This window comes from Xyrauchen texanus, chromosome 4 (genome assembly GCF_025860055.1).
Source record: "Xyrauchen texanus isolate HMW12.3.18 chromosome 4, RBS_HiC_50CHRs, whole genome shotgun sequence".
NCBI classification, from domain to species: domain Eukaryota; kingdom Metazoa; phylum Chordata; class Actinopteri; order Cypriniformes; family Catostomidae; genus Xyrauchen; species Xyrauchen texanus.
The window spans coordinates 48990507-49017125 of NC_068279.1; the positions used below are offsets into that span (position 1 = coordinate 48990507).

Below are 26619 nucleotides of genomic sequence, written 5' to 3' on the forward strand. Positions count from 1 at the left end.
GCAAGTGCATATGAGGACAAAGATCTTACTTTTTGGAGAAATATTCTCTGGTCTGATGAGGCAAATATTGAACTGTTTGGCCATAACGACTATTGTTATATTTGGAGGAAAAAGGGTGAGGCTTGCAAGCTAAAGTACACCACCCCAACTGTGAAGCATGGGATTGGCTGCATCATGTTGTGGGGGTGCTTTGCTGCCGGAGTGACTGTTGCACTTCACAAAATAGATGGCATCATGAGGATGAAAATTATGTGGATATATTGAAGAAATAGACATCAGTCAGGAAGTTAAATCTTGGTCGAAAATGGGTCTTCCAAATGTACAATGACCCCAAGCATACCTCTAAAGTTGTGGCAAAATGGCTTAAGGACAACAAAGTCAAGGTATTGGAGTGGCCATCACAAAGCCAAAGCCTGGCCCTGACCTCAATCCGATAGAAAATATGTGGGCAGAACTGAAAAAGCGTGTGTGAGCAAGGAGGCTTACAAATCTGTCACCATTACACCAGTTCTGTCTGGAGGAATGGGCCAAGATTCCAGCAACTTGTTGTGAGAAGCTTGTGGAAGACTACACAAAATGTTTGACCCAAGATAAACAATTTAAAATTTTTCATTTTTAAATTCTGTTAACTACATTAAAAGATTTGAATGGTCTAACTCCACAGTAATTAAGTGACCTTCTGACATGCTATATTCCATCACGTTCATTAGGATCACAAAATTCTGGCTTGTTAATAGTTCCTAGAATATCAAAATCCACAAAAGGAGGTAGATCCTTTTCCTATTTGGCTCATAAACTATGGAATAGTCTCCCTAACACTGTTCGGGATGCAGACACACTCAGTTTAAGTCTAGAATAAAGGCTCATCTATCAACTCACAATTAGGCTTATTTAGTTAGGTCTGCGGGAACCAGAAACATCTATCATGATCAATAACTCTGCATCAAATTTGATTTGGCATTTACTAATATTATTCTATTTGTTTAAATATCTCAACCTTGGGATTCATATCCTGAGGTTACCAGAGCCAGACAGATCCAACTCCACTGCTACTTGTAACTGAGTGACAATGACAAACAACAGCCGTGCTAGCCAGACATCACTTCAGTCTTTTACGAGGGACTTCAGAGGATGAACTGATGCCAACTCCAACTGTAAGACATTGGATACTTCATATGCCACTGTCTAAACCTTGGATTAGGATGGACCTCACTGATCTCTGCCTGCGTCACCTTTGTCTATTGATGGACTGCACTCTTGAAATGGAATACATTGACTATCAATTTATTGCCAACAAAAGCCTTTAATCAGCCAATTAACAAAGGATAATTGCTTTTATGGGAACATCTGTAGTTAATCCAGGATAGACTTCAAAGACATTAGTCATTAATCTTAAAGTTCATTAAAAATATGTTTTTAAACACTGGACCTTAACACTTACTTAGTTTACAAATTTTAAACCATGACTTGCACTGCACACAAATGACTAATATTGGCATTATATTCATGATGTTAGCCAGAGGGGAACTGGCACCCACAGTTTTTCTCCCATTAACCAACATCTTCTGGAGTTTTGTGTTCCTTGCCGCAGTCACATTCAGCTTGCTCACTGGGGTTCTAAATACAATTATTATTAAATTTGTATATACAATTTACAATCATATTTAATCAAACTACACAATGATCACTAAGACTTTATAGATATTACAGATAATGTTTTTTGTTAATACATGATTTTCTGTAAAGCTCCTTTGAAACGATGTGTGTTTGAAAAGCGCTGTACAAATAAAATTGTCTTGACTAAATTATAAAATACAGACCTAAATTAATAATTCAAAATGGGTTTTGTTCCTTTGTTTAAAGGCATAGTTCACCCAAAAATGAAAATTCTCTAATTTACTCACCCTCATGATATCTCAGCTGTGTATGACTTTCTTCAGCAGAACACATTTGAAGAAAATTTTAAAAATATCTCAGCTCAGTAGGTCCTTAAAATGCAAGTGGATGGTGATCCAATATTTGAATCTCCAAAAATCACAGACAGTCAGCATAAACGTCATCTATATGATTGTAGCAGTTAAATTAATGTCTTCTAAAGCTATACGGTTACTATAGGGTGTAGTTCAAGCGGTTTCTCTCGTGATGTATTCATGTTGCCATGGTACAGGTGTAATCTCACATTCTCCACTCGGTTGAGACATCCAGGATAAGCACTCAAATGCTCCATTGTGAGTAAAGAAACAGATAAATACAGATATAAACTAGGGTTGGGCGATGTCCCCTAAATTGGCAGTTGACGATGTTGACAGTAAAACATCGCGATGGACGATGATATCGTCGGTGGGGGGGGGGGTTATATAATTTCATATAATTTTCAAAAATTATATGAAAAATTATAATTTCGTTATTTTACTAACCCAACTAATGACTCGTCGGCGCTTTATCAGTAGGTTGCACCGACACGTGAAGCATTTTTTTTTTTAGCTTTCACTTAAGAAGAGTTGTGCACTATTTATTTTAATATATCTCTTTACATAAATACTATTTTCCACTTAAAAACTATAATTTCGTTATTTTACTCACTGATGAGCAAAAGGTCGAGGCAGAAATGACCATGTACCTGCAGGAAATGGCCATTGATGGGGAAGAGGACCCGCTGACTTGGTGGAAAACGAATCGACAAAAGGTTTCCGCTCATGGCAAGATTAGCACGGAAATATCTGTGCATATGTGCTACCAGTACTCCATCAGAGCTGGTCTTCAGCACAGCGGTAGTGTAGTTACTCCAATCCGCAGCTTATTAAAACCAGATAAAGTGAATATGTTGGTATTTCTGGCCAGAAACATCGAAATTTAAACATGGTCTATGGTGAAAGATATTAGACTTCTTTACGCATTTTTCGCCATCCGCTATGGAGCTATTCGATTTTGCATATTATTTTTTAAACGCTCATTTGTGTAGTTCATATGACCACTTTACAATATTTCAATAACATAATTTATTTTGTAGCCTGTGCTGAAGTTAATTGTGCTGCTAATTATAAGTGAAATGTTAATGCCGAAGTTTCGGTCTGAGTGTTGTTCCCGCTTTCTTGTTTTATTTGTTGTTCTTCTATGTTTTAATAAATGTGTGTTATTCATATTCACCTTGTTTCTTTCATTTGATTTGACATTATGGATTTATGGCCAAGGAAATTTTTCTTTAAAAGTATTAACCAGACAAAAGTTATTTGACGCTCGCTGGTCTGGGTTTATCTTAAACTGCCGCTTCAGTGTATACAAGAGCTATGTGACAATGAGCAAGATTTTCTGAGACACTACAACTACTAATAATTAATTAATAAAGGCTATTTTCTTGTAGCCTACAACATAAAAATATTTTAATCTAAATGTACAGTGTAAGACATGTAAAAAAAGACAAGAAGCTAACAATGTCAAGATCAATATTTGTGTAGCCTGCCTGACACGGTATTTTCACAGACTAACACGCCACGCCTCTGGCATATACTACAGTATTTAAAATAGCATATATGCATTAGTTATATTCTCAATTTAATTTACAGAGCAATCCCTGCAAAGTTTTTAGGTTAACTATAGAAGAGACTAGGATTAGTGAGTCACACTAGCAAGACTCGCAAAAGGGGGCGTGGCATCACGATGGTGGCTCTACATCGTGATGTTGGTCAGCCATCACGATGGACGATGATATCGTCCATCGGCACAACCCTAATATAAACCAAAACTGTACAGCATTCCTCCTCACTTGTAAACAACGCTACTCTTCCGGCTGTGACGCACTTGCCTCCGTTCTCACGTGTTTCAAATGCCAGTATGATTACATCACATCCGCATACCGCTGCTGACCAGGAGCATGATTTAGAGTTTAAAAAAGTACTAAAATTTGTATTGTTTTCACACCAAAACAGATCGTGTCATTTTAGAAGACATTAATTTAACAGCTGGAGTTGTATGGATGACATTTATGCTGACTGTCTGTGATTTTTGCAGCTTTTAAAGAGATCTCCTTTCACTTGCATTTTTAAGGACCTACTGAGCAAGTAGTAAAATATTTTACTAATTTTCTTCATATGTGCTCTGGTGAAGAAAGTCAGTCATACAAACCTGGGATATCATGAGGGTGAGCAAATAATGAGATAATGTACATTTTTGGGTGAACTATCCCTAAAGAATTATTTTTCAATGGTATGGTTGACATTCCTGTGTAATTGCCTTTTTGCCCCTCAATGCAAAATGTAGTTACATGCTATTTGTCTAAAGGTAACTTTTCTTGTCCTATACAATCGTTCGTGTATATTGTGAGGGAACTTTAAAATCGTAGTTCTGAACAGGAACACTACATGGCAAAGGAGCTTAATTTTCAAATAACTTCAATCACAATCACAAATGCCACTGCATGTACAAGCCACATTAGATTGTAATTGCCATTTAACAGATATATGTTTGTTAATTAGCACTTTAAAAAGTCTAATATAGCTAAATAATTAGCTTTCCAAACATGGACACGCAGCTTCAGAAAAGAGTAAATGTGGTTGGGATAGTTGCTAATATACAATAATGTTTCCACTAAAGTTCAGCCTCAGAAATTCCTACAGAATTGTATCAGATCTTCTGTAACTCATAAGCTTCACAAATCTGACGTGTGCCAGCTCTTTACTGTAAATTCACAGGACACAGAACATGAGCACAAAACCTGCATTCAGAGCAATGGGGAAAACTTAATGGCCAGGTGATGTATCTTTCACCCATAATTCTTACATAACGCATCATTACTTTAAGAGAAAGGTCACCTGGCTGGAAAGATTTGATCATGGTTTTTGGAATATGGTAGATGGGTTATTGTTAGTTGTTGGGTCCGAACCAGCTTAGCCGTGGTGGTCTACCTGGTTGACCTCAGCCCCACATACTAGTTGTAGTCCAGCTGACCAATCTTAACCATCTTCATGAAGCTGGTTTTAGCTGTATTGTCCAATAGGGCAAGGATACCTTCTTTAATTACTTTTACCAAAAGTGTGAGCAGGTGTATGTATCCTATGGGGCAAAACGTATTCACTCAAATTCCAAAATGGTAATAATGCCCCATTTAACACAGAAAAACAAATTCAAGAGTGGTTTAATTACACCAACATGTCAAACGGCTTTCATTTCCCCCAGTTACCAGATCTAAATATTATCGAACCTTAATGGAAAGTTCTCGAAGGCAGTTGAAAGTGACCCCCCTTTGTCCCTTAAATTACTAAACACTTTTCCCTCAAAGCTCCCCCCTTCAAACATTTTCCACACTCCCCTCTTCAGAATGTTTGGATATCTCAGAGTCTTAATTCCATAGAAGTCAGAAGTGTCACAGTCTCCGGTGGGTTGTGGAAAAGTGGAGTTTTCCCCAGCTTTCCTGTTGACTACAGGGCTTATTTTATTTTTAGTTTCCTGTGAATTTATCTCCCCCCCCCCCCCAAAAGTGTCCTTTGCAGCACATCTACTCGCCCTTGTGAATATACACCCTGGTTTTACCACAAAACACTTCCTTTATTCTTAGACTTGCACTGCAGTATTTGTACTGAATCATGGTGGACTCCTTGTCTTGGTATTCTGCTTGTATTCTGCTATTGTACATCTATTTATTAAGGACATGGAAATCTCCAAAAAGGAAAAAAAAAGAAGTTTATATGACTTGTGCATTATATGCCAAATCTTCAGAAGCCATAGCTTTGTGAGATTCAGACCAAAATTAAATGTGTTGTTCACTGATTTCCCCTGCACCCGATAAGCATACTTCTAGTACAATACATATAGTATAATACTTATAGGCCTATATAGTATGCCAAAAATTATTTCAATGGAGTGGGGTGTCTGAATTCACTGTATTTATTAAACCGTAGGCAAGAAATGGATGACCTACTGTATCCAGCAAAATTCTGAAGTGCACATCCAATGGACTCTTAACTATCCAATAATGCCACAGGAAATAAGGAGATGCAATAATCGAAATGCTGAATGAAAGTAAAGATTAAAGCAGAGAACAGCTAGTCGGGAGTCTCTTCTATATTGTAAGTGCTATACTGTACCAAGTTAGTATAACAGTTAGTACCGTTCTTCGAATCTGATTGGATGAATGCCGTTTCAAGAGTGCCAATAGCTCAGGCCATCAGCACTGGGATGCTTTACTGTCAGAAACGGAGATGGAATTAAACACACACAGATCCTTTTTACTTCAATAACTTGTTAGAAATAGCCTAAGCTGTTGTTACTAGATCTAAACTGACTGCCTGAGGCATTGTACCTATGACAATGGACATACAGCACTCTTGCTCGTGTGATATTGCTTTATTAAATTGTACTTGTTTAACAAAACCAGAGTAAATCTCTCTCTCTCTCTCTCTCTCTTTCTGTTAAAATAACAGCATCAGGGTAACAGATATTCAAATAATGTATTCATTATTAACTAAACAGCAAAAAATTTAACATTTAAACACCCCAATGTAAAAAACAAATATTTCATTAAAATATAATCAAATGTGATGGGTCATTGTAAAGGGATCAGTGGAAAGGAGGAGGAGAGAACCGGCTTGATAATATAAATAATAGTTTAATGTTAAACTTAAAACAAGGACACAAACACACATGACGGACATGTCCGTAAACGATCTCTCTCTCCCGCACGATACTCTGCAGTTGGCCTTTAAACCTCAGAGGCTTGATTAGCCTAATACGGGACCGGGTGTGTATGATCACGACCCGGCCCCGCCCTCCGCCCTGCTACAGTCATATAGGGACATCTGGAAATGGACAGTTATTTTTACCGTGATTTTAATGATACTTTATCATAATAAAACCAAACATGGATTGTCTTGTTAAACAAAATAAAAAACATTTCACTGTTAACTAAAATATTTTTTTTACAATATTTTACCGTAAAATTACATTTATTGTCTTGTTAAACAATACATCGTTTTTCACCGTAAATGGTACTTTTATTTATTCATTTTACTGTATTTTTACTTTCCTTTTCCATTTAAAATAATGTTGTTGTTTTTTTACAGCGATGAATAGCAGGTCACGTTTGATTCGGTTTGGCCATTTTTAAATCTGTATGTATTCACAGGCTAGATGCAAGCTTTGGGGGAGGGGAAGATTGCTTTTAATTGTTTTATGTTATTGTTTATTTGCTTGAAAATAAATTCTATGAACATTTTGTATTGAAAGAGACCTCAGCATACAAATTGAGAACAATAATTTTCATTTTTGGGGACAATAAAGCTAGAGAGAAATAATGGTGTGGCAATGTACTAATTGTGTACAACAAATACAAGTCATTATACATTTTAATACAATATTAATCTTAGTAAATAGTCAAGACTGTAGAAATGAATTTTTATGATTTCCATTTTCAAAGTTTATTTGTCTTGATAGTATAGTTCTCCTCAACAGTGATGAAGGCATTTCCTGATAACATTTTGTGGTCCCAAAGGACATATCTAATTTGTGTTCCTGTTTAGATTGAACTTGGAGTGAACCATGTATACTGTAACACCAGAATTGTCATTCATTCACTAGTCATTGCTGTACTAAAGAGTTATAATATTTATACTTTCCAGAGTATTTTTATTCCCAAAACAGTTTATTAATATTAGTCTCCATAATACACATATGTTAGGCAGATTGTTAATGTCTAAATATAGGCTATATTTTTGTTATGTTTGAGTCACGTCTCATTCATACCGACAGCTTAGTACATCAAGTGGCTGTATTGTTGTTGGTCATTGTAGGCATTCTTAAAGTTTTCTGTAAACTACAGCAGTGCATATTGCATCAAATCATGAAGAAGATGAATGATTATTAATGCGTGAATCAAACACCTGGAATGCTGACAATATCTGACACGTTTTTCCACGCATCATTTTTATGATAACCCTGTATATTGGCAGACACAAATAATATAGAACAGTGAAATCACTTAAAGTAAGATGAACTTCCCAACCTTGCCTTCTCATCACTTGTGGTTACACTAATTACTCTAATTAGTCTTCAAGCATTTTCCTCTACTTTCCGTGCATTCGCTCACAGAGTTTGCAGCTTGACTATTTAAAATCACATTGTCCACACTGGTCTATTATTGTGTTATAATCTCAGATAAACAATTCACTGAAAACAATAAGAACAAAGCAAATATCGTCTTTTTATTTGAAGAATGTATGTTTACATTTTGTTTGGTAGTAGTTTAGATAATGATAAGCAATAATAGTTATAAGTAGGGCTGTCCATTTAACATGTTAGCTCAGTGCAATTATATGAAAAATAATGCTTTAAACACAGTTAATCATGTCCCCGGATGTAATTTGGAATATTTCTACCATCAGAGCAATTCAATCTTGAAGTACCACCTGTTTTCAGCAGGGGGCAGTAAGCAAAACTCCAGCTGCATAGGCAACATGCAGCTGTACAGATAACAAACCACACTCATGGTGCGTTCAGACCAGAGGCACCGAGAGCGGCAAAGCGACCGGAAGTCATTAATTTTCCATGGCAGCCAGCATCTCTCGGCGGCGAGTCATGGCCGTTGTGTCCGTGAGGAAATTTAGTTTATTATGGTAATCAGCCAGAGTGCAACAGTTCAAAGAGAGTGGGCAGGGTGTGTGGGGTCCAGAGTGATTCTACCTGCATGTTTCCTCACTGTGGAGACATACAGGTCTTGGAGGGTGTGCAGGGGGCCACCAATAATCCTTTCAGCAGTCCTGACTGTCTGTTGTAGTTTTCTTCTATCTGATTTGGTGGATGAACCAAACCAGACACTTATAGATGTGCACAGAATAGACTCAATGATGGACAAATAGAACTGTGTCACGAGATCCTGAGGCAGGTTGAACTTCCTCAGCCGGCAAAGGAAGCACAACCTCTACTGAGCCTTCTTCACAATGGAGTCTATGTGGGTGTCTCACTTCAGGTCCTGAGAGATGGTAGAGCCCAGGAACCTGAATGACTCCACTCCTGCCACTGTGCTGTTCAGGATGGTGAGGGGGTGAGTGCGGGGGGAAGTCCAATATCATCTTCACTGTTTTGAGTGTGTTCTACTCAAGGTTGTTGTGACTACACCAGACAGCCAGCTGATAAACCTCCCATCTGTATGCAGACTTGTTACCATCGTGGATGAGGCCAATGACCGTGGTGTCATCCGAAAACTTCAGGAGTTGACAATGGGGTCTTTTGCAGTGCAGTCATCCAAGTACAGGGAGAAGAGCAGTGGATGGAGAATGCATCCCTGAGGAGCACCAGTGCTAATAGTGAGGGTCCTGGATGCAAGTTTCCCCAGTCTCACAAGCTGCTGCCTGTCTGTCAGAAATCTGGTGATCATTCGACAGATTGAGGTGGGCATGGAGAGCTGGATCAGTTTGGTTGAGAGAAGATCAGGCATGATGGTATTGAAGGCTGAACTGAAGTCCACAAATAGGATCCTTGCATAAGTCCCAGGTCTGTCGAGGTGTTGCAGGAGATAATGCAGTCGCATATTGACAGCATCACCCATAGACCTGTTTGTTTGGTAAGCAAACTGAAGGGGGTCCAACAGGGGTCCAGTAATATCCTTATGTAGACCAAAACCAGTCTCTAAAACAACTTCATGACCGCAGACGTGAGAGCGACTGGCCTGTAGTCATTAAGTTCTGTGATTTGGGGGTTTTTCGGGGACTGGATTTGTGGAGTGTTTGAAGCAGCAAGGAACTTCACACTACTCCAGTGATCTATTGTGAAGATGGGGGCCAGTTGGTCAGTGCAGACTTTCAGACAGGCAGGTGAAACACTGTCTGGTCCTGAAGCCTTCCTAGTCTTTTGTTTATGAAAGACCTGGCACACATCCTCCTCACAGACTATAAGTGCAGATTGAGTAGCAGGAGGGGGGGTTCCAAGAGGTGTTGGTGTGTGTGAAGTGAAGATCAGAGCAAGAGAGGGGTATGAGACTGGGCTTTTCAAACCTGCAGTAAAACACATTCAGTTCATCAGCCATTAGTTGACTCTCTACAGAGTGAGGGGGAGGCGTCTTGTACTTGGCCATGTTTTTAGGCCTTTCCACACAGATGCAGGATCGTTAGCTGAAAACTGGTATACTGATGGAGCCACCACTAAATGGCCCTTCAGTTCCAGATTTAAACTTTGAAAAGCTTCTTTTACCTCAGATGTACCACAAACTTCGGAAAAAGATGTCCTTGCATGTGTGGCCACCCATATAGTTTTGACCCATTGCTTTTAAAGGTGACATTAAATATATATTACATGTATTTTTAGTTTTTGCATAATAATAGAAAATCCCACATCAGACAGAAACTACCTGAATATGAAAAACACACATTAAGACTATTTGGAAAGCTAAAGAATTTGAATTTCCTTTGGAATATTTTTAAGGAATTATGGTCTAGGAAAAGGAAATGGACTGTATATGTTGGGTCACATTATGATAGTAAGTGTTCCAGGCCAGTTTTCCAGGTCATTGCTCATCTTCCTGAATGTGTGTCACTAAAACTCTCATTGTCTTGCTCTCTTTCTTTGCCCTTCACTCTCTTATTCAAGCTGCATTGCAGTCCAGGGCGGGATTATGTGCCCTTTGTCCTTATATGGGCATAATCACACTGAGGCTTATTCACACACTCTCACTCTCATTCACACACTTTGCTCTGCTTTTGCATCTATTTCCATCACGTGTGATAGAAAGGTGAAAGTTGTTGTATTTTGCACCAAGGACTGTGGTATTTTACAAAAGGTACATTTCCACAGACTCTGACTATATAAAAACTTTAGGATTTGTCAAAGCATTTACTTACCATCATGTTGCTCCAAACCCTAAAATTACACCTCACCTCTCAAGGATCTTATGTCTATATCATTATTGTTGGTGATAATATGGTTCTTTGTGTTTACATTTTATACCTACCTCTAATGGCACATACAATCGACATTAACCGTGGTTGGCCATTGGACATAAGCTGCAAAGCTGCAGAATTTATGCTGTCTGTAAGACTAAATAACCTGCCAATCCATTAGTATAATTATTTTTAGGAAGCTTCAAGTTTAGAGTGAGTGTTTGTTTTGTATACTTTTGAGTAGTCTGCCCAAAAATGTAAAATATAAGTCTAATATATCTATAAGTCTATTTTAGCCTGTTCTGGAACTTCCACCTGACTAGACGTTGAATTAGCCATGCCCCCTCTTTCCAAAACCCCGCACACCAAAGACAAGCACACACACGCAATCAAACTTGAAACTGTTGTGTTGGAGCAGATGAAGGGCGATAGGTCCTCCTGAGCATTTCCCCGTCCGAGCCTGAGCATTTCATGGGAGCAGGTCATCGTACTGGCACTTATACGAACATATGGGCACCTCTGTGAACACACACAATCATTTCCTCACTGTGACAGGCACTTGTTCAAAATTAGTAAAATCCCATATGCTTGTTTGCTGTGCAACCAAAATTCCAATAATAATAACCAGAACAACATTTTTATTTGTTGCATAATGAATGAATTTTAATTACAAACAACCCAGAAATACACCAGTGACTCTTATTTTCAAATGTCTATGCTACTAGCTCACACAAGGGAAACAAAACATGCACTGGCACAATCATGTACAAAGTAAACATTGCCATATGGACTAATACATACTGTATGAGCAGTGATTCATCATTAATCAGTAGATCATCATTAATCAGCAATAGTTCAAAAGTGATCACTTGTCAATTGTCATGCGTTTTATTTTTAAATAACTTTTTGCATTAATAATCGTGAATAAGTCCATAAATAGTGATGTGCCAGAGTCTTGGCTCCGTTACAATGCTCTAAATGTTATTTTGTTTACTAATTTAAGCTCATGGTAGACTTTATATTCACCATATAAATGTTTTTTTTTTTTTTCCCCCACAAAGGAACACCGAGGAAAAATTATGCTTTTATCTCTGTTGATTTTTGCCAAAGACTGATAATTCCAAAAAGAAATCGTCTGTACCAATATATCGGTCGAGCTCTAGTTAACAATTACTAACTTTTAAGTTTAAACAAGGACCCAAAATAAACATAGTCCACTTGACTTGTGCGTCATATTCATGTCTTCTGAAATGCTTTATCTTAAGTCTTTCATGCTTTGTTTTTAGCTTACAGATGATGTGTTGTCACATCCAGTTTTAAATAGTAGCATGATCAAACTTCCGCGTGTACTCTTCTCACAGGCAACGTACGGTTTCCAGTTTCGATAACTCAGTTTAACTACACAATAAATCGATTGACCTTGCCAATAAACTGCAACATTTTAAGCTGCTTTTTTTCTCCCTTAACCCTACCTAATGGACAATGGTATCTGAGGTATTAAAATAATAGTTTACCAAAAAATGCAACATTTGTGTATGACTTTCTTTTTTAAAAATGACATTTTTTGAAGAATATTTCAGCTCTGTAGGTCCTCACAATGCAAGTGAATGTTGACCAAAACAGCTCCAAAAAGCAAATAAATTCAGTATAAAAGTAATCCACATGAATCCAGTGGATACATTCATATCTCCTGAAGTGAATGGGATAGGTGTAGGTGAGAATCAGATACATTTTAAGTCCTTTTTTTTTACTGTAAATCTCCACTTTCGACCTGCCTTCCTTTGTGCATTCACAAGAGGACGGAGTTCTTCTTTTTCTGTGTTTTGGTGATTCACATTCTTTGTCCATATCACCACCTGTTCGGCTGGAAGGAGAAAGGAAAAGGGAGGGATAAAGGAGAGGAAAAGAATAAATAAATCCTATTTGCACAACAGTACATTAGTGGGCGAAATGCACAAAGAATGCAAATTGCCAAAAAACGAAAGAAAAACCTCTTGTAAATATGCGTTGGAGGACTATTTGAAAGTGAAGATTTGTAGTAAAGAGGACTTTTTTTTGCTGCCGTTGTGCTTTTTGGAGCTTAAAGTTCTGGTCACCATTCACTCGCATTGTATGGACCTACAGAGCTGAAATATTGGTATAAAAATGTTTTTTGTTCAGCAGTGAAAGAAAGTCATACACATCTGAGATGGCACGAGGGTGTGTAAATGATGAGGAATGTAAATTTTTGGGTGTTTGTAGTGCAAAAGTGTTACAGGTCTGTGTGCATAAATAAAGAAAATGGACTATTCAGGTTACCCTCAAAGGATGGAACAGAAATAATTAAAGTCTGAAGAGTTTTTAACATTTTAACATAAGTTTTCCCTCCAATGTCTATGGTGGTTACAACTCTATAAGGGAAAGTTTGAGATGAAAACTCTTGAACGTTTTGTGCATACTTGATCTACACAAAACACACAGTCCATTTTAACAGAGCCTTTATAGAGAATAGGCCTCCTTACTGACCTGCTGTACAAATGACCTGCTTTTGCATCTTCAGCTGAACATTCCAGGTCATGGCCTCATTTACCCCAAAGTAATCTTCTCACACCAACCTCTTTTCTGTTTGTGCTGTGTTCTGTGTTTCTGCAGCTGGATAAGACTATAGACCTAGACGAGCGTCGGCTGATCCGGACAGCGATTCGAGACCTACGCCGCTCTGAGATTGAAGAAATGGAGGCGGCACTGACCAGTAAACGCTTCAGACGTGCCCACCAGCACACACATGATGATAAGGAAAACCAGTGCTGGTATGAAAAGTTGTCCTCTCTGTGGTCGCAAAGCATTGTTTTGCTTCCTTGCATAAATGAAAACAGAATAGAAATGTACATTTTTCCATTGTCCTTCCACCATCTTAACAATCATTTTAATTGACAGTGTTTTACCATTTCTTTTAAAACTCTGATATTGTAGCTGCAGTATACAGCAGGACCTATCCACTGTCCTACATGCTATACAGTCAGCATTGTGTTTGTAGATGGTAACACTGACCAATACGTTTGAATGTAAACTTGTTGCATGCTCGTATTTGCAGTCCTGATGTGGCAGCTTCATTAGATGTGCTATCGGGGAAGCTTCAGGCTATTCACGACATTGAAGAACTTACTGGACTGGTAAGGTCTAGCGCAAAGAAACAACATACAAGGCAAACAATTAAATGGGTCATGGCTGGAAGAATCACATTTTCCTTGATGTTTTGACATACAAGATGTCATTCTACTGTAAAAACACTAAGTTTCATAACACAAAACTTCCTCCTCACTTGAAACCAAGCTGCTAAAATGACTCGTTCTCTACTTCCTCCACATTGTGATGTCATTTATTTAGATTTACATTTCTGCATTTGGTAGAAGCTTTAATCCAAAGCGACTTACAGTGCACTTATTACCTGGAGCAACCTCGAGTTAAGTGCCTTGCTCAAGGACACGGTGGTGGTGGCTGTGGGGATTGAACCAGCAACCTTCTGATTACCAGTTATGTACTTTAGCCCATTACGCCACCACCACTCTGTCACACTGTGTCATACATTTGCATCTTACTGCTTCTATGATAACACATCATGGCCTACTTTACCTTATTACCTCAGTAGCCCCGCCCAGTAGTGGTGAGTAGTGAGATAGCAATGAGAGAGCATGTCAGTCAATAGCAGAGAGCCAATCAGAACAGAAGGCATTAAGTCTTAAAGGAGAAGCGGCAACAAAACAGGGCATATCTGATGGAGGGTCAGAATGAGGGTGGAAAATGATCATGTTTTACAAATACAGTATAGGATTGTTTTACAAGCAAAATACTTTTCTAACATTGTAAATTAACCTCAAGGAACATATTACAATTATAAAAACCCTTTAATAAACAGTTGCCCAACTTGTACTTACTGTTTTCTGTTCATGCAGTCGGTGAACATAATTTGTTTCAAAGAGATGTTTGTGTACATTTTCTGTTGATCATGGCATCATTAATTCGTCAAATAATTATGTAGAATGTAGTCAAGCAACTTTTCAGCATTTTAAAGAGGCGATTCATGTGCCTGGATCACACTGGTGATGTTTGGGGCGGAGCTATCTGTTTGTTGACCAGTTAAAGGTGGGAAACCTGTTTGACAACAATCATGTTTGCGGTTCCATTTGGTGCCACAGGACTAACACCTCTAAACTGAGCTGGTGAGGTAAAAGAGTGGGGTAAACAATATCCACGCACAAATTGCTTGTAAATGTAAGACCATATTTATAAGTAAAGGCTTGTAAAGGGATATAATAAACATAAATAATAGTTTTAATATAAAACTGAACAAAAAGACACAAACACACACGACGGACAGCTGCCTATTAACAATCTCTCTCTGTCGCACCATCATCCGCAGTCGGCCTTTATCCCTCTCAGAGGCTTAATTGTGTGCAGAATCACCACCCGGCCCCGCCCTCCGCCCTGTCACATTCCTCCCTCGTTCTCTCAGGCCGGGGAGCCCCCGGCATGACATACATCCCCCCCACCTTCCATGGGGGAGGGCGTGCCCTAAGCCCCGTCTGCCGGCAGGTCTTCCTGAATCTGGGAGGGGACAGGGGGAGGGAAACAGAAATAATTAAAATAGGGGGGGTACTTCCTGTAACAGTGTAGTACCCCCCCAAAAAACACTGTAAAATTTAAAAGAGGGTAAAGGCCATCGTGGAGCGGCAGTGAGAGAGAGAGAGAAAGAGAGAGGAGAGAGAAATAAAAAAAAAAAAAACACTTACTCGGCAGTTCTCCTATATATATATATATACACTGTACATACTGATCAGTCACAACATTAAAACCAACTGGTTTATGTTGTGTACGCCCCCCCTCGTGCTGCCAAAATAGTGCCAACCTGCATCTTAGAATAGCATTCTGAGATTATATTCTGCTCACCACAATTGTACAGAGCGGTTATCTGAGTTACCTGGCCTAGTCTGGCTATTCTCTGTTGACCTCTCTCATCAACAAGGTGTTCCCATCTGCAGAACTGCCACTCACTGGATGTTTTTTTGCTTTTGGCACCATTCGGAGTAAATGCTAGACACTGTTGTGTGTGAAAATCCCAGGAGAGTTACAGAAATAATCAAACCAGCCCATCTGGCACCAACAATCATCCATGCGATAATCTAATCAGCCAATCGTGTGGCAGCAGTGCATAAAATCAAGCAGATACGGATCAGGAGCTTCAGTTAATGTTCACATCAACCATCAGAATGGGGAAATGTGATATAAGTGATTTGGAGCATGGCATGATTGTTGGTGCCAGATTGGCTGATTTGGAATCGGTATTGAGTTTTTTTTATGTTCAGTTTTCAGAGTTGTGACAAGACTTACTTTCTCATGTCAAATGCACTAAAGAGGACTTTGTGGTTAAAGTTAAATAAAAAAGAAGAATTCTTAAATGTGAAGTATGTGTTTTCTTTAACTGTAATATTAGTCATGAAATTTAGTTGGTCTTATTAAAATGATGATTTTTAATTTTATAAGTATTATTTACAAACTGTACATTTGGGTATCCAGCTATAGAACCCACGTTAATAAAAATGAAATGTAATAAACTAAAACTAAACTATAAAATATTTGAAAACTAAAACTAACAAAGAATTAACAAACAAAAAGAAAATGAAACTAAATTGGAGTGAAATATTTTAAACGAGATTGAACTAAAACTAAATGTAAAATTTAAAACTATTATAACCTCGATGCGCAAACAACATTTCGGTAACGTGTTGTTGCATGTGCCAATGAGCATTGTCAAACTCACTGCTGATTGCTGAGGCTTGCACCGATGAATGCTGAGTTTTGTGCAGAGAGCACTCTGGTATTTCAGACTGCGAGGCAATTTTATCAAAAATCAGACAGAGGTCCAGATAAAGATGATTGGGGAAGCCAGTTGGCTAGCCCTGCCATATTAAGTACATGTAGTTACCTAATATTACGCAGTACTTTCTTGGGTAAGTACAGTACACTGTAAGTATACAGAAAGTACACGTACTGTAAAATGAATTGCAACCCTAAAAGGTTAACGGCAGTACCCATACACAGCCCAGCGTGCTGCCAAATGTAAACAAATGCACGCAAATCCAAATGGCCAGGGACTGTCTCCATCCGCGGATCTCCAAACCAAAACCCTTTGAGCTCGCTCGATTTCCAGCTTATGAATCAATGAATGAACGTAACATTTATATAGCACTTTTCTGACAGTACACTCAGTAGCGCTTTACACAGTGAACAGGAGACTCTTCTCAACCACCACCAGTGTGCATCCACCTGGATGATGCGACGGCAGCCATAGCGTGCCAGTACGCTCACCACACACCAGCTATTGGTGGAGAGGAGAGAGTGGAGTGATAGAGACAATTAATGGATGGGGATTATTAGGAAGCCAATGGGGGAATTTGGCCAGGACTTCTGAATTCTGTGGAAATCTACAAAGACTTTCTTTCTGTGGAATTCTGGGGGTGCAGATTTCATGTGGGCCTAAACATTAGTCACGTCAGCATAACTTCTGTTTTTATGTCTTACCCTTTGTTTGTCTTGCTTTCTTTCAAGTTACGAAGCGCCAGTCAATATGAAGAAAGAAAACTGATCCGTGCAGCCATTCGCCGGCTGAGAGATGAGCAGATACGAGGTGAGATTCTATCTGTAGAGCTAGCAGAGTATCTATATACTGTACGTGTGTGTGTTTGTGTGTTTGTGTTTACATTCCCCAGTTCTCATTCACAGGAGCTTTAGAGAAGGTTGAGAGTGCCGGCAAGAGAACTGAGCCCAGACTAAATTCCCACAGCAGCTTTGACCTGCAGGTGAGTAAATGAATATCATAAGATGTAAATACCATGTATGAACTTGGATGAAGTTTATGGCTTAATGTGGAATTAGGAGTGATAAGACACAGACGTGATGATTGGCCTTTTCAAACATTCAGGGAGTCAATAAGTACAAATGTTAACTTCAAGCATTCATTGTTTTTTAAAATCATTTGATTATGTATTACCAAAAAAGCGGAGTATAATTATGGAAAATTAGAGAAAAAGATCATGTAACCTTAGATTGTGCTGTTTTAGTTGGTGGTCTGACATTTGTAATAACCTTATTGCCATTTCATACAGAAATCTCAAATTAGGAAGTTCAGACCAACTCACACTTATCAGAAAACATTTTAATTCTAAATGCTATTTGGAAACAATCATACACTTTATGGTACTTAACAGTTTTGTTATCTGTCTACATGCAAATACTTGTATACAAATAATTGTATTATTTTGTTTATATTTTAACATATATTAAAGCATAATTCTCATACTAAAAATGTGCTTTTATAAATACATTTATGAAATTTGTCCTTGAATTGAAATACAATTTATTTGCTGTCTTCATTCATAGCTGGTTTCACTTTACCTACATTTGTGCAAAATAAATTTTCCATGCCTCATTGTACGTATTATGGCACTTTCCTGGTGAACAATGTACAAATTTATTTTTATTTTTTGGGTTGTAAGTGTTATTTCCTATTTTCTTATGCATCAAAATTATAGAAAATGGCTATTATTCCCCACAAACTTTGCTTTTATACATATTTCCAATGAGAAAACGGCAAATTTAGAAATTAGTCATTTTTCGAGATTTATGATTGTACTGTAAATCACATTCACGAATCAGCCCCCAAATGTAGTCTCCCATCATGTTCTCATTATACTGTACTTGGTAGCGGTATTCAAAGTCCAGTAAATCCTGATGGAAGCACTCACCTTGCTTCTCCAAGGACGCTCCCATGTTCTCCTTGAATTTGTCAAGATGAGCAAGAAGGAAATGGACTTTGAGGGATTTCAGAGGTGGAGCTGAGGAGAGAAACCCATACTACCCCAACCAAAAAGACCTCAATGACTTGATTAGAGATTGTGGTCTCACCAAGTCCAATGCCTAGCTTTTGACATCTAGGCTCAAGCAGTGGAACTTGTTGGATGAAAGTGTGAAAGACGCAGATCAGAGGAAGCGTCACCAACCTTTTTCCAGCTTCTTCACCCCTTAAGATGGGCTCTGCTTCTGCCACAATGTGACCAGTCTGTTTGATGCAATCACAATCGCCTGTAACCAGAATGAGTGGCGCCTCTTCATTGACAGCTCATCCAGGAGCCTCAAAGCTCCATAATGGTAACAAGTCTCTTCCCCTGGCTCACTCAGTGCACCTCAAAGAGGATTACAATAGCATCAAGACCTTGCTGGATGCCTTGAAGTATGACGAGTATGTCTGGGAGGTCATAGGACACTTCAAAATGGTGGCATTCCTGATGGGTCTCCAAGGCGGTTTTACCAAGTTTCCCTGCTATCTTTGCCTTTGGGACAGTAGGGAAACCAAGGCGCACTACCACAGGTACTGAGGACTGGCCACAGTGGACCAAGTTCTCTGTGGGGAGGAACAACGTCAAGTAGGAGCCACTGGTGGACCCCCGGAAGGTGCTGATGCCACCACTGCACATCAAATTGGGCCTTATGAAACAATTTGTCAGAACTCTAGATAAGCAGTCGGTAGCCTTCAAGCACCTTCAAGACTTCTTCCCTAAGCTGTCTGAGGCAAAGGTCAAAGCCGGTGTCTTCGTCGGACCACAGAAAAAGAAGATCCTGGAGTGCAATTAATTCCCCAAGAAGCTCACTAGTAAGGGAAAGCGACTTGGAACAGCTTTGTTGCAGTGGTTCGGGGCTTCCTGGGCAATCACAAGGCCAAAAACTATTTGGAGCTGGTTGAGACACTGGTGAAGAACTACGGCACAATGGGCTGTACGATGTACCTCAAAGTGCATATCCTTGATGCTCATCATGATAAATTCAAGGAGGACATGGGAGCATACACGGAGGAGTAAGGCGAGTGCTTCCATCAGGATATACTGGACTTTGAATACCGCTACCAAGTACGGTATAATGAGAACATGATGGGAGACTACATTTGGGGGCTGATTCGTGAAAGTGATTTACAGTCGTAAATCTCGAATAACTACTCACTTCTAAATCTTTTGTAGTCATTTTTGTATTACGTTACATAGTGTAAATAAATGTTAATTTGGATTCATATGTTGTTTTCTTCTGACTTTATGTGATCGAAAAGACACATTCACCTGTTTTCTCATTGGAAATAGGTACATTTCAAAATATAACTGTCCTGGTCACAAAAGCAAAGTTTGTGGGGAATAATAGCAATTTTCTATACTTTTGAGGCATAAGCAATTTGTAAATAACACTTACTACCCAGGAACCAAAATTGTGTTACATAGTGTTTTTATTTACTTTCACATAAATGACGAGTAAAACCTTTCCACAGCGCATGACTTGTTACGCGATGCATTTAAACCTTTGCATTACATAACCAACTACATTTGCAAGCTCAAATTGCGCAGTAGCTCAACTGATAGCGTTGCATTTGCTATGTTAAGGAACAGGGTACTAGTCCTGAAGAGCTTGAGTGTCGAGTCACAGAAGTGCCACAAAATGACATGGTTGTGTCAGCAATTGCATTTTTCATCTTACATTTGCTTTTTTTAACCCTATCAGTTAGGTTTAGGCTTTGTTGATTTTCAACTCAATTGAGCATTAACCATAACTTTATCTTTTAGCGCCACACAGTGAATATTTCACCTGCCGCGATACGTGTAATGAACCATGTAATATCACTGTGCAAAAATGTCACCACGGTCCCATAATTTTCATGAGATCAGCCTTAGGTTCATATCACAAAACATTGGTTTTATTATTTTGTTTAAATTTTATAGAGTAAATATAAACTATATATATTTATTATACCATTGATTGTATTTATAGTTAAACATTTATATACAAGAATAGTTTAACTCTCCTTGTAAACCTAGAGTATAGACCTCTAAAATATTATTCACAAATAAAATAATTTATAAAAACTTTTTCAAATAGCATTTGCCGGCTTTAAATGTAGTTAATGTATCAGCAAATTCTTGGTCTTATATTTAATTCATTTTTGAAAAACATGGAATTATTTATTTTTTTTGCTCATGCATATTATATTATACTATATTATTTTGTAAGTATGCAAACTCTCCCTATAAAAATAGACCTTTTAAAAGAGCATTTGCATATAGAGACTTGAAAGGTGTTTTGGAATATCTGGATATGTAAAATGTAATATGCAAATACATAGAATATGTCTCATACTGAATGCATAAACATCCACTACTTTCACTTTCTTTTCATTCCAACACTCACACACGATACGCATGCACTTGCATTTCTCCTTCATTGGCTGTAAGGTGTTAATACAGTTGAAAGTGTGCAGTTTCTGTTACCTTAATCCACCCTCTCCACTCTTCCCCATTAATTCCTCTTTATTTCAGCTGTATCCTCATGTGTTATTTCTCTGACACTTTGTCCTGGAGTTGCTTGGCTGAACATCTACACCCATGCCTATCCATTTTTTATTGTTTGTAAGCTCTAGGACAATTTTTACCCACATCCAGCTTGTACAATGACTACATTTAACAGTTAACAAACTGTGACATGATTTCAGTGTAGGAAACAAAGGCATCTAACACACTGAAGCTAACACATCCACACTAATACGTTTTGAGTTAAAAACGCTCTGATGTTCTAACGTTTATGCCTCTCATGCTCACTGGAACACCATTTTCCTCCACCGAAAATTTAGAGTTTCTGAAATGTTAGAACTGCATACTTTGGTTAACATTGACGTTAGGAAACTGAAAACGAATAATGACTAATAATGGTAATTAGGTCACGTGATATCAATATAGACTATTACTGTTTGAAATCATTACATATTACTTCCTGCTTCACAAAACTTTTTTTTTTTTTTTTAATAGTTGTTCGTATGCAGTATGCAGTAATCAGCATGCTAGTATTCCATTGTGAACATAGTCAGAGAGTTTAATGTATTAAAGCATCATATACATATAAGTTGGAGGACCCAGCTTATTGCATGTATTTTTTTTTTTTTTTATTTGATCCCCTTTTTCTCCCAAATTTGGAATGACCAATTCCCACCACTTACTGGTTCCTTGTGGTGGTGCGGTTATTTGCCTCAATCCAGGTGGCAGAGGACAAGTGTCAGTTGCCTCCGCTCCAGAGACAATCAATCCGTGCATCTTATCACGCGGATCTTTGTGCACGACACCACAGAGACTCACAGCATGTGGAGGCTCATGCTACTCTCTGCAATCCATGAACAACTTACCATGTGCCCCGTTGAGAGCAAGAACCACTCATTGCGACCATGAGGAGATTACCCCATGTGACTCTACCCTGCCTAGCAACTGGGCTAATTTGGTTGATTAGGAGACCTGACTGGAGTCATTCAGCATGCCCTGGACTCGAACTCACGAATCCAGGGGTGGTAGTCAGCGTCAATACTCGATGAGCTACCCAGGCCCCAACAGGAAACATATTTACTGGCTTAATCAGTTAATCAGTGATCCTTTAAATAGCTAGCGAGATTTCAAGATGTCAGGAACAGTTATGATAAATGGATGGGTGCAGTCACAAGGCATTTTCAAATTTCTCTCTGAAATGTAAGTGTAGAATGCAAATCTAATTTCTGACATCAGACAACTGTCTCATAGAATGAACATTACTATAACTGAGATTTTGCAAACTTAGTTATACATGCCGTGTTCTACATTTTGTGGCAGTGAAATAAACACTAGAGTCGCGTTGACAACTGTGCGTTTTATTCACTTTCACACAAAGCACGACTAAAATGGCTAATTATGACTTTATAAACACTTATTTTTCATGCTGTTACTCACACACTGTGATTTTATTCTATCAAAACACTTAATCTAATGCATCATTTGAAAAACAACACATTTTAATGCTTGTATTACAGAAACACTTACATTTACACACTCATTCCAATGCACTGATGTGCACGGAACGGGCCTGCCCCTTTCGTTCACATATCAAAATGTGCCCTTTTAAGAGTACGGAGATTTTAGCGGAGGTGCCCTTAAGAGTGCTTTGTTTTTGGACACTATCAGTTAGGTTTAGGTGTTGGTTAAGGGTAAGGATGTCTGTTTTGTTTACCTCTCATTTGCTTTTTTAGAACCCAATTGGTTAGATTTAGTTAAAAGTTTTAGGATAGGGAGGGACTTTTTTTGCTTTGTTTGTTTGGTTCTTTTCCATGCTACAAAAATACAAATAAAAAGTATCATAAAAGTGGTCCATATGATTTGTGGACTACATTCCAAATGTTCTGAAGTCATACAATCACTTTGTTTGAGGAATTGAGGATGTAAAAGACTTTAAATGATATTCACACAAAATGTTCCTTTCTGCCATAATCTTTAAATATCTTATGTATTTTCACACATTTAAAAGGAAGGTTCACCCAAAAAAGAAAATTATCTCATCATTTACTCACCCTCATGCCATCGCAGATGTGTATGACTTTTTTCTTCTGAGACAGTTTAGACTGTGTTTTGTATTCTAATGTTGTACTTCAGGCTTGTGAGACTTCAACAGTTCTTATTTAATTTTGAGTTGGACATTCATAACTTCCACATCAGTAAAAGATTACTTGTATATCGGACTATAAATGGAAGCACCGTGTGTTTCACGCTGTAGATTCAAATGGACCGGCTCATAAGAGTCATTCTTTCGCGGATTGGACTATACAAGAAGCGCATATAATTCGTGCTGTAGATTCAAAAGAGCCGGCTTGAGACTTGTTCGATCGGGAATCAAATACACCGGTAGAGCTGTGTGTTTTATGCTGTAGAGTCAGTAGAGGGCAGCGCTGCTGTAGAAATGTGCTGCTGGAAACACTGTCAGAGTATTTCAGGACGGTGTTCCAGCCGCATCAGTGGAAAATTGCACCGTTTACCAATCCTTCATGAAAGTCGTGAAGATCATACGGTTCCAGTACTTTTTTAAAGAATGCCCTATTCAAGATGCATTGCACCAGGTTTGACGTCAAAGATATGAAATGTAATTTGTTCTTGCATCTCAAACCAGACACGACACAGCTTGATGCTCCATATTTCAATGCAAGCTAATGATTTTTAAGAGATATTTTGGAGGGCAAGATTTTTAGAGAATAATGACTTGCACTGCATGGCTTTAACAGACTTGGAATATTGTTTTTAAGTCATACGGACTACTTTTGTTTCCTTTTTTTTTGGTGCCATTTCTGGAGCTTGATAGCCCCTGGTCACTGTCTGCTTTAATAGTAGGCTATGGAAAAGCAGCTTGAACAGTATTCAATAGAACTCTTCTTGTGTATTCCACAGAAGGAAGAAAAACATGTGGGTTTAGAATACAATGACCTGAGGGTAATGAAGAATTTTCATTTTGTGGTGAACTATTCCTTTAAGTGAGCAAAGATCTACAATGTGCAAATAGTATCAAAGTGACATTTTTTGGAATTCATTAAAAATTAAAAATGCAGATTTCTGGCTATTAGAAGTTTCTCAATAGGAGTACAGTCTATAGTGTGCTACATATTACAAATAATATGTATTGAATTAAATAGGGCTGAGTAGGAAATAGGAAAATGGCCTATGCACGTTCTTGACATTTACATTTAATTTGAATACAGTAGTTTATATTTGGCCCTGCGTATGAATGGTTTTGCCGTGTGTGGTCTGAGGGATTCCCTTGTGTGTGCCAGCAGAAGTTTAGTCTTTCAACCTTTTCTCTTACACATGTCTTTTTTGCTTGTTTTTGTTTTCATTTTTTTTTTTTTTCTCAGTTTGGCATTATTCAAGGGATTCAGAACATTCAGAAAATGTTTACAGTATATAATAGTATATAAGTATTAGTATAGAGTGTGGATTAAATATGAAGTTCTGAACACTAATCTGTTCTAATTTAAAGGATAGGTCAGGTCAGCATTAATATTTCCTCTATATATAATATTACTTTCACAGTTTTCAGAGTTTAAAAACGTGAAAACGCACAACATTTTTCAGATGCAAAGTTTAAACGGAGGATCACTGTTGTTGTTTATCTGTTGACCTACAATATAATGTGAGACGAGAGACTGAGTGAACCAGGATGAGGGGTGGGCTGTGAAGAGAAGGAAAGGGAGAGGGGAGTGATCAGGAAGAGAGTGGGTGTGGCCAGTGCGATTATATGTGTGTGTGTATCCGGTAGTCAGAGCTCAGTGTGTTGCTCTGTTCCATTTACACATACTGGGAAAGAGAGTTATAGACAGGAACACAGAAAGAAGGTAAATGACTCTTTCATTAAATAATATAATAGAGTTTTATGAGTTTTCATACATATTCTGTTGTCATAAGTTTTTTTTTTTGGACAATCTTTTGTTAATGAATATTGGGGGAAAAAATATGAAATATTATTTGATATTATCTATTGTATTTTATTGTATTATATTTGGGACAATATTATATTTATCTATTTTTTCTTCCAGTTTGCCAAAGCTGTGTTAATCTAGATTAGAAACACACAAACTCTTTTAAATGTAATTAATGTATCTGTTCATCCTTGGTCCATTTTTAATTGATTTTGGAATAAATTATGGATTTTTTGTAATTTTGGTTTGGTAGTAAAGTAAATATTTTATTTATTTTATTTAATATTTATTTTCTACTAATGTCCCAAAATAAAATAAATAAACACTAAATTGTGCCTTTTCTAATTTTGGATTTTCCTCAGATTTTTTTTTAATTTATTTTTTATATATTATAATTGATAATATAATATATAATTGTATTATTAAGAATAATATATTGTATTATATTATAGCCATTAGTATTATTATAGTTTCAGTTGAACTATTTGTAGAAAACTAAAATAAGATGTGTCTTTTTTTATTGTTGAAAAGGAAAACATTTGATCAGCAAAATGGAACTTACACTTGAACATTTTGTGATGAATTTGACATATCAAAGAGCAGCTTTAAGATATTTAGTGATTATAGTGTTTAGTCTCTAGTGTGTGTGTGTGTGTGTGTGTGACTTAGAGCCAAAATGACAGATTATACTACTTATTTCACTAATCATGAGTTCAGAGTGTTTCACCAGACGCTCATGGAAAATGACACAGGAAAAGCCTGACTGCTTCACTCACACTAGATCTTATGAGCTTTGTGCTCTCAGGTATCTTAGAGTTGGGTAATTTGGGTCATCTTTGGCAGTGGGAGGTGTCATTTTGGGAAAAAATGCAAAAGGTTTCCATATAGGTTTGACAAACAGAGATCTTGTGACTCTTGAGAGGTCAGGAGAGTCCGTTTGGCCCACGCTTTACTGTGCTCACCATCTGAGGACATTGGTTAGCTGGAAACCTCAACTATGTTCTGAATAGCATACTATCAAACTACTCATAGTTATTCTGTAGTATGCAGTATGTATCCTGTTGACAGCATATACACTTTCTGTTTACATGGAAAACCAGGATGACCTACGACACCTGCCGAAATGTGTAGTTCAACACTGTATCCCGCAACGTGCTCAACTTGATCTTCCATTTTCAATTAAATGGATCAGATGGAAAATTGGCAGATTTTCAGTATCTCCTTATATTATTATTTGATTAGACGGCCAAAAGTTAAGACATTTGTTACACCGAATTATAATACGAAAAGTAAAGTAACCATTTCTATTTCCGTGATGATGACTTGGAAACTTTAGCTGAATTAAACATGCAACGCAACATGATAATATAGCGTACTAGGGTACAGGGTGTCTTTCAACATAAAAAAAGGAGAAAGTATAAAGCGCTTATAACA

At 37.8% G+C, this 26619-nt stretch overlaps 1 protein-coding gene across 2 annotated transcripts in view; it reads left to right on the forward strand.

Moving 5' to 3' along the window:
- Positions 1-26619, forward strand: part of LOC127638986 (smoothelin-like) — a 98975-nt gene that overhangs the window by 6765 nt on the left and 65591 nt on the right. For both annotated transcript variants that reach the window (XM_052120774.1, XM_052120785.1), the window contains exons 2-5: positions 13494-13651; positions 13936-14014; positions 17448-17526; positions 17622-17698. In XM_052120774.1, the coding sequence (XP_051976734.1) occupies positions 13494-13651; positions 13936-14014; positions 17448-17526; positions 17622-17698 (393 nt within the window). The remainder of the gene's footprint in view (positions 1-13493; positions 13652-13935; positions 14015-17447; positions 17527-17621; positions 17699-26619) is intronic.